Source organism: Capricornis sumatraensis, chromosome 9, assembly GCF_032405125.1.
Source record: "Capricornis sumatraensis isolate serow.1 chromosome 9, serow.2, whole genome shotgun sequence".
NCBI classification, from domain to species: Eukaryota; Metazoa; Chordata; class Mammalia; order Artiodactyla; family Bovidae; genus Capricornis; species Capricornis sumatraensis.
Window position 1 is genome coordinate 18,083,015 of NC_091077.1, and position 13,254 is coordinate 18,096,268.

The 13,254-nt window shown below is 57.7% G+C and overlaps 2 protein-coding genes across 3 annotated transcripts; one reads left to right on the forward strand and one right to left on the reverse strand.

Annotated features, from left to right (window-relative positions):
• The first annotated feature begins 122 nt into the window (after positions 1 to 122).
• DENND1C (DENN domain containing 1C) lies at positions 123 to 8,511 on the forward strand. Its single transcript, XM_068981306.1, has 20 exons — positions 123 to 172; positions 833 to 952; positions 1,034 to 1,103; positions 1,288 to 1,368; positions 1,457 to 1,522; positions 1,625 to 1,678; positions 1,791 to 1,901; positions 3,031 to 3,131; positions 3,238 to 3,283; positions 3,390 to 3,491; positions 3,581 to 3,706; positions 4,677 to 4,781; positions 5,549 to 5,639; positions 5,740 to 5,780; positions 6,256 to 6,327; positions 6,928 to 6,972; positions 7,043 to 7,150; positions 7,343 to 7,422; positions 7,565 to 7,772; positions 7,883 to 8,511. Exons 1-20 carry the CDS (start codon positions 129 to 131, stop codon positions 8,474 to 8,476), a joined length of 2,265 nt encoding a protein of 754 aa, XP_068837407.1. The 5' UTR covers positions 123 to 128; the 3' UTR covers positions 8,477 to 8,511.
• On the reverse strand, positions 7,904 to 11,498 carry CRB3 (crumbs cell polarity complex component 3). 2 transcript variants are annotated; one of them, XM_068981307.1, is made up of 5 exons: positions 11,419 to 11,498; positions 11,014 to 11,195; positions 10,047 to 10,123; positions 9,395 to 9,538; positions 7,904 to 9,056 (listed from the first exon to the last, which is right to left on the reverse strand). In XM_068981307.1, exons 2-5 carry the CDS (start codon positions 11,093 to 11,095, stop codon positions 8,985 to 8,987), a joined length of 375 nt encoding a protein of 124 aa, XP_068837408.1. In that variant the 5' UTR covers positions 11,096 to 11,195; positions 11,419 to 11,498; the 3' UTR covers positions 7,904 to 8,984. The 2 variants fall into 2 exon arrangements, with proteins under 2 accessions (XP_068837408.1, XP_068837409.1); XM_068981308.1 differs by lacking the exon at positions 11,419 to 11,498 and having other exon boundaries at positions 11,014 to 11,215.
• Positions 11,499 to 13,254: the final 1,756 nt, after the last annotated feature.

The following is a 13,254-nucleotide window of genomic DNA, read 5'->3' on the forward strand; positions in this document are numbered from 1 at the left end:
GGCCAGGGCCTGTTCCCCTGGGGGAGGGGACCCAATGTCTCGGACCACGGACCACCCCCGGGAGCTCTGTGGTGGGGCCCAACCTGAGTGGCCAAGCAGTGTGTGCTTCTCTCCATCCCCAGGAGTCTATGCAGATGGTGCCTAAATTCTGCTTCCCTTTTGATGTGGAAAGGTATGGAAGGAAGCAGACACCTGAGGACGCAGGGATCCAGACCCTCTCATGGACCCTCAGTACTCAAACACCCAGAGACTCAGACAGCAGAGCTCCTATGCCCAGGGGCCTAGGGACTCAGACACCCAGGGAATCTGACAAATAGTGACCTATACACAAAGGGACTCATTTACCCAGGGACTCAGGGTTCCAAAGGCCCAGGGATTCAGGGGCCCAGGGATCCAGGGGTCCAGGGACCCAGGGCCTCAGGGACCCAGGGACTCAGGGAACCATGGGCTCAGAGATTCAGGGAACCATGGGCTCAGAGATTCAGGGACCCAGGAGCTCAGGGACCCAGGGCCTTAGGGATCTAAGGACTGAGGGGCTCCAGGGACTGAGGGACCCAGGGGCTCAGGGACCCAGAGGCTTTGGACTCAGAGAACTCAGAGAACTCTCCAGGGACTCAGAGAACCAGGAACTTGAGGGATCCAGGGACTCAGAGAATCAGGGACAGAGGGACCCAGGGACTCAGAGAACCAGGGGCCCTGTCAACTAGGGACCTATGTGCCCAGGGCCCCAGACTGATGGACACAGTATGAGGAGCACTGACAGGGGCGTGGAGGGGAGAGGCGTTCACACGGGTGGGATGCCCAGGTCTCTGAGAGCCTTTCCTGCTCCCAGGGAGCCCCTCAGCACCGCTGTACAGCATTTCACCTTCGCGCTCACGGATCTGACCGGCACCCGCAGGTTTGGTTTCTGCCGCCTGCGGGCTGGTGCTCTCAGCTGTCTCTGCATCCTCAGGTGTGGGAGATGGGCGTCTGGGGTGGGGGTTGGGGCCTCTGCCCAGGGGCACTCCATGGAAACTGTGTCCACTCTCCACAGCCACCTGCCTTGGTTTGAGGTATTCTACAAGCTGCTGAACACAGTGGGGGACCTCCTGGCTCAAGACCAAGTGAGACCAACCCTCCCTGTCATTTCTGCAGGAGTCCCAGCCGCGCCCCACCCCCCACCACCCAAACCCTCAGCCTCCCAGGCCTGACCTGGGCCCCTTGACTCCTCCCAGACCACCCAGCCTGAGTCAAGACCCTCAGAGTCCCCACCCCACGTCGTGGCTCAGATATCCCACCCCCACCCAGGTCTCAGAGGTGGACGAACTTCTTCTAAATCTGCTGCAGCAGCCCCTTCCTGGGACCCAGGCCTCAGTAGGTCTGGACCTGGTGAGTACTCCTCACCCCTGGGCGGTGGCGGACCTCCGGTGGCAGGAGAGGCTGCACTCAGGCCCTGAGGAGTACATCTCTCCCCCAGGGCAGTGGAGTGAGGATTGCCAGTGCACAAGGCCTGCAGTCCCCTGTCCCTGGGAAGAACACGTCGGTGAGCAGGGATGGGGAACCCTGGAAGGTTGGGATCCACGTGACGACAATCCACTGACTGATCGGTCCTCTCCCTCCCCCCATTCCCCCAATCCCCCGCCAGCTTTCCTGCTTCGTGGCTCCCGACTCCGGCCGCCTGCCATCCATTCCTGAGAACGTGAGTGGAGACCCCGGCAGGGAGCTCTGGGGGAGGGTAGAGGTCCAGAAACCAGGAGGGGGCTGTGAGATCCTATGGTCCCTTGTGTCCAGCGTGTCTCTCTGTTCTTCAGAGGAACCTAACGGAGCTGGTGGTGGCGGTGACCGACGAGAACATCGTGGGACTGTTCGCCGCCCTCCTGGCAGAGCGAAGGGTCCTGCTCACGTCTAGCAAACTGAGCACAGTAAGGCGGGGGTCGCAGGGCCAGGGAGGGACAGAGGCTTCGCTTGGCCTCTGGAGGCGGGACAACCAGGGCGGATTCCTAGCTCTAACCCCACTAGGCGAGACCAGAGGACAAAGTCCTGGCTCTGCGCCTGTGAAGGTCGTGGTTGCGTTGAACCCTGGTTCTACCTTCTTGGGGGAAATCCGAGGGGGATGCCGTGTAGTCTGGCTTTGGTGCGCTGAGTCCAGGCTCCACCCACTACGGGCCGGAACAAGACTGGCTCCACCCCACGAAGGGTGAGCGCTGCTGCTGCTGCTGCTAAGTCACTTCAGTCGTGTCTGACTCTGTGCGACCCCAGAGACGGCAGCCCACCAGGCTCCCCCGTCCCTGGGATTCTCCAGGCAAGAACACTGGAGTGGGTTGCCATTTCCCTCTCCAATGCATGAAAGTGAAAAGGGAAAGTGAAGTCGCTCAGTCGTGTCCGACTCCTAGTGACCCCATGGACTGCAGCCTACCAGGCTCCTCTTCCCATGGGATTTGCCAGGCATCCGCCCCTACCACCAGGAGGAAGGACGGGGGAAATGGAGGCTGCATGCTGGCCCCACCCCTGGGGGCGGGACTAGGAAGGGACTGAATTCGAGCTCCATTTCTTTAGGGGTGAGGTCAATGGGGCTGAACCTTTGCTCCACCCCTAGAGGTGGGACCAGGGAGGGACTGAATTCTAGCTCCACCTCTTTAGGGGTGGGGTCAGTGAGGCTAACTGTTGCTCCACCTCTCGAGGCGGGACCAGGTCCGGCTCAATCCTAGTTCTGCATCTTTCCGGATGGGGTTGGTGGGCTGGGTCCTACCCCTAAAGAGAGTGATCCGGAGAGTTGAACATTGGCTTCTCCCCCCGGAGAGGAAGAGACTAGCACGTGCCGAGTCCTGGCACCACCAGCCCCCAGCAGTGTAATTTGCAGAATTATTGGCCTTCACGTGAAAGTGTTTTGAGTTTTCACTTCTTACCCAGTATTCGCTGAGGAAGGGAGTGGAGGGGGACAGGAGACTGAGGACGTGAGAAATGAAGTCGGGGGAGCCACCGTCCCAGAGAGGAATCCTTGAAGCTGGGAGTCCAGGCTCTGACTCCAAGGTCCCCTCCACCCGTCCCCAGCTGACCTCCTGTGTCCACGCGTCCTGTGCTCTCCTGTATCCCATGCGCTGGGAGCACGTGCTGATCCCCACGCTGCCGCCGCATTTACTGGACTACTGCTGGTGAGGGGCGGGGCCTGGGGAGGGAGCAGGGCTTGGGGAAGAAGCCTGGGGTCCTGGGGACCCGGGGGCGGCGCCTGCGTGACCGGGCCCCCTCGGTCGTCCGCAGCGCGCCTATGCCCTACCTCATCGGAGTGCACGCCAGTCTCGCTGAGGTAAGCGGGAGCTGGCCTGGATGGCACGGGCGGGCGGAGTGTGTACCCTTCCCCGCCCGAGATACTCGGGCCCTGAGCGGCCACCCCCTCCGACTCCCCAATGCAGAGAGTGCGGGAGAAAGCCCTGGAGGACGTCGTGATGATGAACGTGGACTCCAATACCTTGGAGACACCCTTCGACGACGTGCAGGCGCTGCCCCCAGACGTGGTCAGTGTCGCCCGCTCCCCAGCCTCCTGCCTCATCCGGTAGGCGAGACTCAGCGCCGGCCCGCTCAGCACTGCCCGCTTGTCCCCCAGGTGTCTCTACTGAGGCTGCGGCTAAGGAAGGTCGCGCTGGCCCCTGGGGAAGGGGTGTCCCTTCTCTTCCTCAAAGCTCAGGCCCTGCTCTTCGGAGGGTACCGCGATGCGCTCGTCTGCAGCCCGGTAAGTAGCAGGAACGAGAAGGGAGCAGCCCCGTGGGTGCCTGCAGGATTCGGAATAATAATACCCAGTTTGTAATGGAGTGCTTACTTTGAGCTTCCGTTTGCGTGCTAAGTCGCTTAAGTCGTGTCCGACTCTTTGCGACCCCATGGACAATAGCCCTCCAGGCTCCTCTGTCCATGGGATTCTTCAGGCAAGAATACTGGAGTGGGTTGCCATTTCCTTCTCTAGCGCTTCTGTTTGCTCATCTGTAAAATGGGACCACAACAGTACCCACCCAAAAAGGTCATATGTGTCTGAAATGCTCGGACAGTGCTTGGCACATTGCAATAGATAAACGCTAGGTTTACTGTTGCTGTTATTATCTCAATGCTCATAACAATACAATTAGAGGGATACTATTATGGTCCCAGTTTACATATGAAAAAACCAAGACTTGGAGAAAACCCACAGCAGGTGGGTGTTGAAGCCAGGGCTTTGATCTGCTGACTTTCAACCCTGACACCCTCCCCACCCCTACCCCCAGTTTCTCACAACTGTTCTATAAAAAGGTTGTCGGAGAATTCGATCATTTGAGAATCTGATGTTCTAGTCAGCTCTGCCGGAAACTGTCCATTTCTCCTCCTCCTCTGTCTCCTCTCCATTCTGGCCTCCCTTGTTTGTTTGTTGCCTGAATCAGCGCTCTCATCGAGTCACTCTAAGTTCCCTCTCCGGGTTCTCACCCCCGCGCTCCATAGTCTGACCTCCTCGCAACCGCCAGAGGTCACTTGGGAGTATGAGTCAGGTCCCATCTGCCACCCCGCTCCGGGTAAAAGCCCAGGTCCTCCCTGCTGCCCATGAAGTCCTGCTGGAGTTCAAGCACACAGAGGCACTCCATCAATGTTCGCTACACAGATGGGCAGTAGAATAAGGAAGGCAGAATAAGGGATCCAAGAGAGCCGCGAGGAGCTTAGAATTCGAGTCCTTCTTCCAGGGCCAGCCTGTCACCTTCAGTGAAGAAGCCTTCTTGGCCCAGAAACCCGGGGCGCCGCTGCAGGCCTTCCACCGGCGGGCTGTTCACCTGCAGCTGTTCAAACAGGTGGGCCAGAGCCTTGGGGGCGGGGCTGAGGCTGAAGGGGCGGGGTTAGGGGCGCTGATGCGCGCACCCCAGAGGGCGGAGCCGGGGCTGGAGGGATGGACGCCTGGGTTCACTGGGCGGGGTGAGAGTTGGCCCTGCCGGATCCCCCACTCCAGGGTCTCCGGGGTGGGAGAGACATGAATTCTTGGGTCTCTGAAAATGGAAGCCCTTGACCTGAGTTCCTAGGGATAAGCTTTACTTCTAGGTCCCTGAGGAGATTGGGCTGGAACCAAATTATTGAGTCCTAACGCGGGGGCCTCCTGGATCGAGGATGGAGGTTCATGTCAGACTCCCTTTGCGGGGAGGGGAGGCAGGCCGGCCTTTTGGACCCCAGGGATGGGGGGAGTGGGAGGGGGAACCGGACTTTTGGGTTCTGGGAAGAAAGTTGGATGAACTTCAGTGTCCTTCAGGGTGAACTGGCTTCTAGGGTGCCTGGAGGTGGAGTCGACCTCTTCCCAGGGTCATTGAGAGGAGGCAGGCATGTGTGGAGTGGCAGTCTTACTTCTCTGACCCTGTGAGCGAGAGTCTGGTGCCTGAAGACAGATCCTGACTTGGGGTGGAGAGGGGCGGACCTCTAACTTGCTGAGTTGGGCTCCAGACTCCTGGGGCCTCATGTTGGGGAAGGGTGGGGCCAAGGATGTCTTCTATGTCTTGTTGGGAGTAGATCCCTAGACCTCGAATTCTAATGTTTGGGGCACCCTGATTTCCTGTTTCTCCCACACGCCCAGTTCATCGAAGGACGACTGGAGAAGCTAAACACGGGTGAAGGCTTCTCAGACCTCTTTGAGCAGGAGATCACTTGTAGTGGGGCCTCCTCAGGTAAGCTCTGCACCTGGCCTCAGAGGCCCCACCTCACCAGCACCCCCACCTAAGCCCACCCACCCTGAAGATGCTGTGCTCTCTGCTCTCTTCTCTGCAGGGACACTCCGATCCTACCAGCTTTGGGCAGACAACCTGAAGGTAGTAATACCACTTTTAGTGTTTATCACAGGATTAAATTAAACCCATAGCCATCCTCACTATGCCCATGTATAGAAAGAGGTGAAAAAAAATCAAGACTCAGGGAGAGGGACTTTCCTGGCAGTCCAGCAGTTAGGACTCTGTGCTTCCAATGCAGAGGGCAGCGGAGTTTGATCCCTGGTCAGAGAACTAAAATCCCACATACCACACACACAAAAAAAAAACACACAACAAACAAAAAACCTCTATGCCTATGGTGATAGTTATGCAACTACTGTAAACCTACAAAAAGTCATTGAGTTGTGCAAGTAAGGCAAGTGACTTGTATGGTATGTAAATTATAACTCAGTTTTTTAATTTAATAAAAAAGAAAATTCAGAGAGGGAGAAGGGTTTTTCCAGCGACACACAGCCCAGGTGGGCAGGTGGGGTCTGGGATATGCCTATGCGTCTCTGCCTTGGCTTTCTCTCCACAGAAAGGTGGTGGTGCCCTTCTGCACTCCGTCAAGGCCAAGACCCAACCAGCTGTCAGGAACATGTACCGCTCGGTGAGGCTGGGGTGGACAGACCAGTTACCAGGGTGACCAAGCCAGAGGATGTTTTAACCTTCTGTTTAGAGGACAGTTTATCAAACTGAACCAGCAGTTAAACCAGTTGCAATGTTTCCTACTTTTATTTTCCATTGACTGTGTTCTTTCCCGTTTGTCAGATCACGTCTTTCCTATTTAAAAATGATCACCAGGATTCTTTGGCAGACGTCTCGGGGTATTCCTTCTGAGACACTAACATTCCTGCTTGCACGCTTAGTGTTTTGTTTTTCTCCCAAATCCAAAAGTTTCCTGGGACCGGCTCCCGCAGCTCGGAACCGTCTGTTGAATTTTTATTCTTTGCTCTGCTTTTGAACACTGATTTTTTACAGCGTTCCAGCTTTGCCACTCCCTGTTTCATTTGGGGGTTATCTCCTCGAAGAATATTCCTTTTATATTAGTCAAAGAGCCATGTTTGTATTGACTCCTTAGCTGGTACAGGGGGATTCTGAATGTATTTTGAGTCACCCATGAGCAGATGGCAAGATGAATCTGTCCTCGGGGGTGGAGGGCCTGGTTCTCAAATACCCATGTCAAATCACTCTTTCGCTTCCTCCATAGGCAAAGAGCGGCTTGAAGGGTGTGCAGAGTCTTCTCATGTACAAGGTAAAGTCAGTGGCCAATGCCAGGGGACAGTGGGGGGAAGCAGTTCCTGGCTTACCCACCCTCTTCCTAGGAAGGGGACTCTGGCCTGCAGAGGGGGGGCTCCTTGAGGGCCCCTTCCCTCACCAGCCGCTCAGATCGTCTGCAGCAGCGCCTGCCTATCACCCAGCACTTTGGACAGGTAAGCCCCCTCCCACTTAGTACCAATGCACACACCTGGAATTATCACCAAGTCCTTCTCTCCTTCTCTGCCTCCAATCAGACATCTCAACTACCCCCAAATGGGGTGCCCACACCATCCCCCATTCACAGAGCCCCCTGATTCTGTAGCTCCTGAGGCCGTGCCCCCAGCCCCCAAATGTGTCCTTTGCAGAACCGGCCCCTTCGCCCTAGGAGTCGCCCCAGCAGGAGACTCAGGCTGGAAGAGAAGCCCTCTGAGTCCCTGGAAGAGAGGTAAGACTCCAAGGCAGGGGACTGGAGGGAGGGTAGTGTTGGAAGTGGGGGCCAGGACTGATGGGAAAGTGGGTCCCCAGACTCCAGACACTTAGGGCAGCTGGTCTGGGGCAGAAACCTGAGGCTGCCCATCCTCACCCAGGACACCCTCCCTGAGCCCAGAGGATGCTCAGGACCCGTGGGCAGAGGAAGCGCTGGACGGCAGCTTCCTGGGGTCTGGAGAAGAACTGGATTTGCTAAGTGAGATATTGGATAGCCTGAGCACGAGAGCCACGCGGACTGGTAGCCTGCGGCCCAGCCAGAGTTTAGACTGCTGCCACAGAGAGGACTTGGACAGCTGCCTCAGCCTGGTGAGAGCCCCACTCCCCGGCCCCCCAGTCCCTCCCCATTTGTCCATCCAACCTGCCAGCGCCTGCTTCATCCAAAGGCCAGCAATCTGCCATCTCCCACCCCCACCCAGCCTGACATACCCGGAAGATCGAGTTGGCAAGCAGATGACGACAAACCTCCAGAGCCCCAGCCCCTGTCCCTGCTGCCTCTGCACACCCCTCAGCCTTCGGATGCCACAAGCTCTGGGAAGAACCCCACTTGCCAACTGCCTTCAGAGGCCAGCCCAGAAACCGAGTCTCCATCCCAGTCTTTGACAGCTTCTGCAGGCCCCAGCAGCAAAGGGGACCCTGGATCCTTTCCCACCGAGCCCCAGCCTCTCTGCTTCTCCCCTCCCCATGAAGCAACTGAAGATCCCACAGCCCAGGAGGAGCCCTGCTCCCAGCTCTTGGCAGCACCCAGCCAGCCCAGCCCTCCAGAAAGCCCCCAACCTGAGCCCAACTTGGGTGTTACCTGGACATCCCAAGCCCTTGATTCTTTCTCGGATCTGGGTTCCTCAGAGAACCCCGGAGCCCTGCCTTCAGAGGGCCTGCCCGCAGTTCACCTCCAGCCCTTCGAGGAGCCAGAGGCCCCCAGGTCCTCAGCTGCACCTGCAAGCAACTGGCAGGAGCCCCAGGCCAGGAGCGGGCCCAGAGTCGCTGAGCTTAAAAAGTGTTTTGAAGGATAAGTACCAAGGATCTGGGAGAGACTCTGGCCCCTTGTTAATAAAGCCTCAAGAGCCCAAAGCTGGATTTTCCTGTTGAGTTTATCTGGGAGCCCTCTTGTGCTCAGGAACCCACACCACTCACCACCTCCCCTCCTGAGGCAACCTCAGGCTGGCTCTGAGGTGCAGCTAAAAGCCCCTCCCTTCCAGGAAGCCCTCCCAGCCCCTAGGGCCCTCGAGAACTTAGAATTCCTCTCCCAACAGCCTATGTGCCCTGTAGGAGTCTCCTTCATCTAGGCTAATTCCTACTCCTACCAGCCCACAGGAAGGTCTTATAATATCTCACCACCCACTATATAGATATATGTGTAAAGTGAGCAGCCTCAGTGTCCCCTGCCCTCAAGGGCACAGTCTTAGAAGCACCTTATTCCCTTCTACTGTTAAGCACTGGATGGGTTTGATTGCCCAGAGAGGGGTCTGCCTTCCCCCAAGGTCACACAACCAGGAAGGGTAATGGGTAGAGGGAGGGGACCTAGATGGGCAGGCAGCCCCGCACCGTCTCCTTGGAGTCCTGGGGAGCCCGGGCCTCAGCTGCGTGGGAGAACTGAAAGGAAAGGAGAGGGGGGGAGTGTCGGGCCTGTGCGGCAGCGGGACAGATAACCGATGGTGCAGCAAGCGAGGAGGTGGGTCCCCAGCCCTGGCACCCCAACTGCAGGCAGAGTCAAGCAGAGGCGGCATGCTTCGCAGAGCCCGCCCGGCAGGTGCCCCGCGGCCCCCCAAGTCCTCCGGAACCGTCAGAGGCTGGTATCTCAGTGGCTGTGAGAGAGCAAGTGCCGGGCAGTCCTGAGCAGTGGTGGCGGCTGTGGCCAGCCCCAGCCTTTAGATGAGCCGTTCCTCAGGCGGCAGCTTGAGGTTGGGGGGCGGTGGAGCTCGGGCACCCACCTGCTCCTCACTGCTGGGCCGGTAGGTGCCCTCCGTTTGCCTCTTCTCCCGTAGCTTCCGCACCAGCAGGGCCAGACCCACAGCCAGGAGCAGGGCAGCCAGGAGAGAGAAAACCACGATGATGGCGGTGATGGCCTCCTGTGACTGCGTGGGAGGGGGGATGGGTGTGAGTTACCCCTGAATCTGGACATCCTGTCCACCCTCCCGACCCGGAGAAGCCTCTGGGGATGGTAATCCGCTCTCCCTAACACCTGCTGCCTTGGGTGACTGGGTTCCTTCCCCCAGGGTTCCTGATCCCCATCTATCATACCTGGGCTCCTGGGCTCTTCCACCTGCTGTGTCTGGGGTCCTCCTTCCAAGTGCTGCCACACCTAAGCTTCTAGCTCCCCCTTCCCCCTGCCTGAGAGGCACAGGGGGCTCCTGACCTTGCCAGGCTGGGTATTCTTGCTCACTCCCTTCCAGGCATTCTTGGTCTCCCCATTTGCCAAGTTGGCCTTCTGATCTCTCCCATAGGGTTCTCCAATGCCTCCCCCCACCAAATCCAACAGTCACCCCTGAAAGTCTAGGCCCTCCCATCTGCTACCTGTGGGACGCTTCGATAAAATCCCTTCTGCCCTCCTCCCCTATACACCACCCTCCCCACTCAACTCACCAGGGCTCCATTGGAACCAGGGCTGGGGCCAGAGGGCGTAGTGGTGGTGTTCACACTTGTAGAGGTCGTAGAAAGTGCTGGGGAGTGGTAGAGAAGACAATGCCAAGTTGCTCAGTCATGTTCAACTCTTTGCGACCCCATGGACTGTATAGCCTGCCAGGCTCCTCTGTCCACCGGATTTTTCAGGCAAGAATACTAGTGAACCCAGCTCCTCCATGGCAGGTGGATTCTTTACCTGCTGAGCCATCTGGGAAGCTCCAGAGAAGATAAATGAACCCCCATCTATTCCTTCCCATCTGGAAACATCTTCATCATCCTTGGGCATTTCCCCTCACTAGAACTCTGCCTTTCTGAGACTTTCATTCTGTGGGTACCCTCCATGAAGGGGATGGCCTCATTGATTTTGCTTCTCTGGGGACCCCCACCCCTGGTAGCCCAGCAGCGAGTAATCAACCAACAGCAGTTTGCAGTTTGCACTGAGTTGGGGGCTATTATAATGGACAGTGTCCGGAAACCCAACCCTTCCCCCCTACAACCCACCTCCCCGGCCCTCCCTCAGCCCTTAAGGAGCTGGGCGGATCCTGTATTTCCCCGGAGTGTCTGACTCACACACCTCCCCCCAGGCACCCGAAACTAGAATAGAGGGCAGAAAGGCAGGGTCCACACCTTAGGCCAGTCTGCTCAACCTGGGCCTGAAGCCCCAGGCAGGCTTCCTCCTGATTCGCATTTCCCAGAGTCCTCAACCTTACTGAGACTCCGGCCCCCAGGCCTCCTCTCCCAGCAGCTCACAATTCCACCCAACTCAGGAATTCTCCTAGACCAACTCCAACCTTCCAAGGAAGCTCTGACTCTATCCACTCCGTCTCCCAAGGCATCACATGCCCGCTCCTGGGTTCTTGACCTCTCAGTGTTGCAGGGACGTAGCTCTTCAGAGCCCAGACCCCCAGCGCCCGGGACCGGTACCTACCTTGCCCCCCGACCCGGTCCCAGCGGGCCAGCAGCAGTGGCAGGCCGAGCGCCAGGAGCGGCTCCAGGCTCGGGCTCGCCATGGGCCGGGTGACAGGCTGGTGGCACAGGGAAGGGGCTTGTCGCGGGTGCCGCTCCTACCGCATCTCCGGCCAGGGGTACCTTCGACCCCGCACCTGGGAGCTGAAGGAGAAAGGCCAGGGCGTGGGGGAAGGGGCCGGATCCAGGCACTGGCCCCTGGGAGGGGCGGCCCGTGCCGGCCACCCGCGAGTCCCGCCCCGCCCCACCGCCAGAGGTCAGAGATTAAAGATTAACTCTGGGCGGCGCGTTCCTGGGCTAGGGAAAGAGGAAAAGGAGGGAAGGGGGGAGGGGGCGGCAGGCCCAGCCGCACGACCTGCCTCCTTACCTGGTCCGGGCGTCTTCGATCTCGCTCTGAGTCTGGATGCCGGTCCTTCGCTCGAACCCTCGGTACGTCGGTCAGTGGCTGGGTCGCACTGTTCCAGCTCCGCCCGCTCACGTGACCCGGAAAGTTTAGTCACTCACCTGGGAGGGCAGCGCACTTCCGGCTTCTGCACCTGAGCCTAGATGAGAGGGCGGGGCCTAGAGGGGGCGGGGCCGCGCCGCGGACGCACCTGTAACGGGAACCCAATCCAAAATCCGAAGGCATAAAAAGAAGTGTAAGTGCGCAGGTGTAAAAGGGGCCTCTCACCTGCACTGCAGGTACACCTGTAGAATTGTCCAGGTGTGGAAACACACAGGGCATGGAAACATCCGTGTGTGAAGCACTCCTGTCTTGGGCAGACCGGGATGGGGAGCCTCTAAGGAAAACACACCTATGTGGCACACACCTGCATGAGAGCTAACGTGTAAAGAAGACATCTGCATGGAAGCGTAAGAACGCCGATGGGATACATCTGCCCTGAAACACATCTATTTGGAGTATAGCTGAATGGAAGCCTGCCTGGGGAAAAACAGCTGTAGAGAACACACCTGCATGTTAAACACCTGGCTGACGCACTGTGGCACGGGGCACATCTGCTTTGGGAACGCATCTGCATGACTCACCTATGAAATGAACAAGACTTGCAGGAGGAATTGCCGTGTGGAAAGACATTAGAAACACCTGTACAAGACACACCTGCATTGAAGTGCGCCTGTAGAGGACCCAGTTATATGAAAAAGCCCCATATGGATGGATATTTAAATGGAATACACCTGTGGTGGGGGAGGCTGTGTAACGCATTCCTGGGTGGAGGAATCCCTGTTGAGACACATACCTATGAGGTGGAGGAAACAACCTTGCAGGAGGGACAGCTGCATAGAACTGAGCTCACGTGAGAGGGAGACCTGAGCACGCCTGCGTGGGGCACACTAACATAGAAGCACATCTGAGGGGGGGCTCGTGTGTACTGAGGTCCACCTGTCAAGGATGCACCTGTGAGAAACCGTTTGTTTGGGACATTTCCGTGCGAAAATACCTGTATCCCCCTGTGCTCTAGGGCACCTGCGAGGGCCATCTGTGAATGAAAACGTCTATGAGGAGACCCTCCATAAGAGGCTTTGTTTGGAACACACCTGTTAGGGCACACCTATCTGGGCATATTGCCAGGGAACCATATTGCCCTCTGGGCTGTATCTTTGGATAAAGGACGATGGTAATAAGCGACCCCATCCTGCGGACTCTAGAGTAAAGTGTTACGGTTAAGGGAAAATTAATCCCTTCCAGGTCATAGATCAACGATGGGTAAGAATCCCAGGTCTAGTGAAATCTCTGCTTTGCCCCTTCCTGGGCATATGAACTGGGGTGAACGGCTTAACCTCCTATTTCCTCATCCGTGAAGTGCGAAAGCCAGTCCCACCTACGTTTTAGGGTTTTAGAGAAGACGACGCGAGAGGTGAGTAAAAGACCAGGCTTGTGCAACGCAATGAATCAACATTAGCTGTTATTATTATTCGCTGTCAAAAGGCCTGGGCGCCCCTCCCCCTAATGGTGAATCGAGAAACTGCGCCCGAAACTAGTGGGAGGGACCTTCGGCAGGTGCACAGAGCGCGACAGACTGGGGGCCCGCCTTCAGTTACGCGGTCCTTATCCCCAACCGTGCCTGGGACTCCTCCCCAGGCAAGTCCGGAGAGAGCAATTTTCTCGTTGTCCGGATCAGGTCGGGGCCCCTTTAAGACTTCCTGGAGAGCCCCGAGCCGCGGGGCCGAAGGCTGCCCTGGGTCAGAGGGGAGGCCCCGCCTA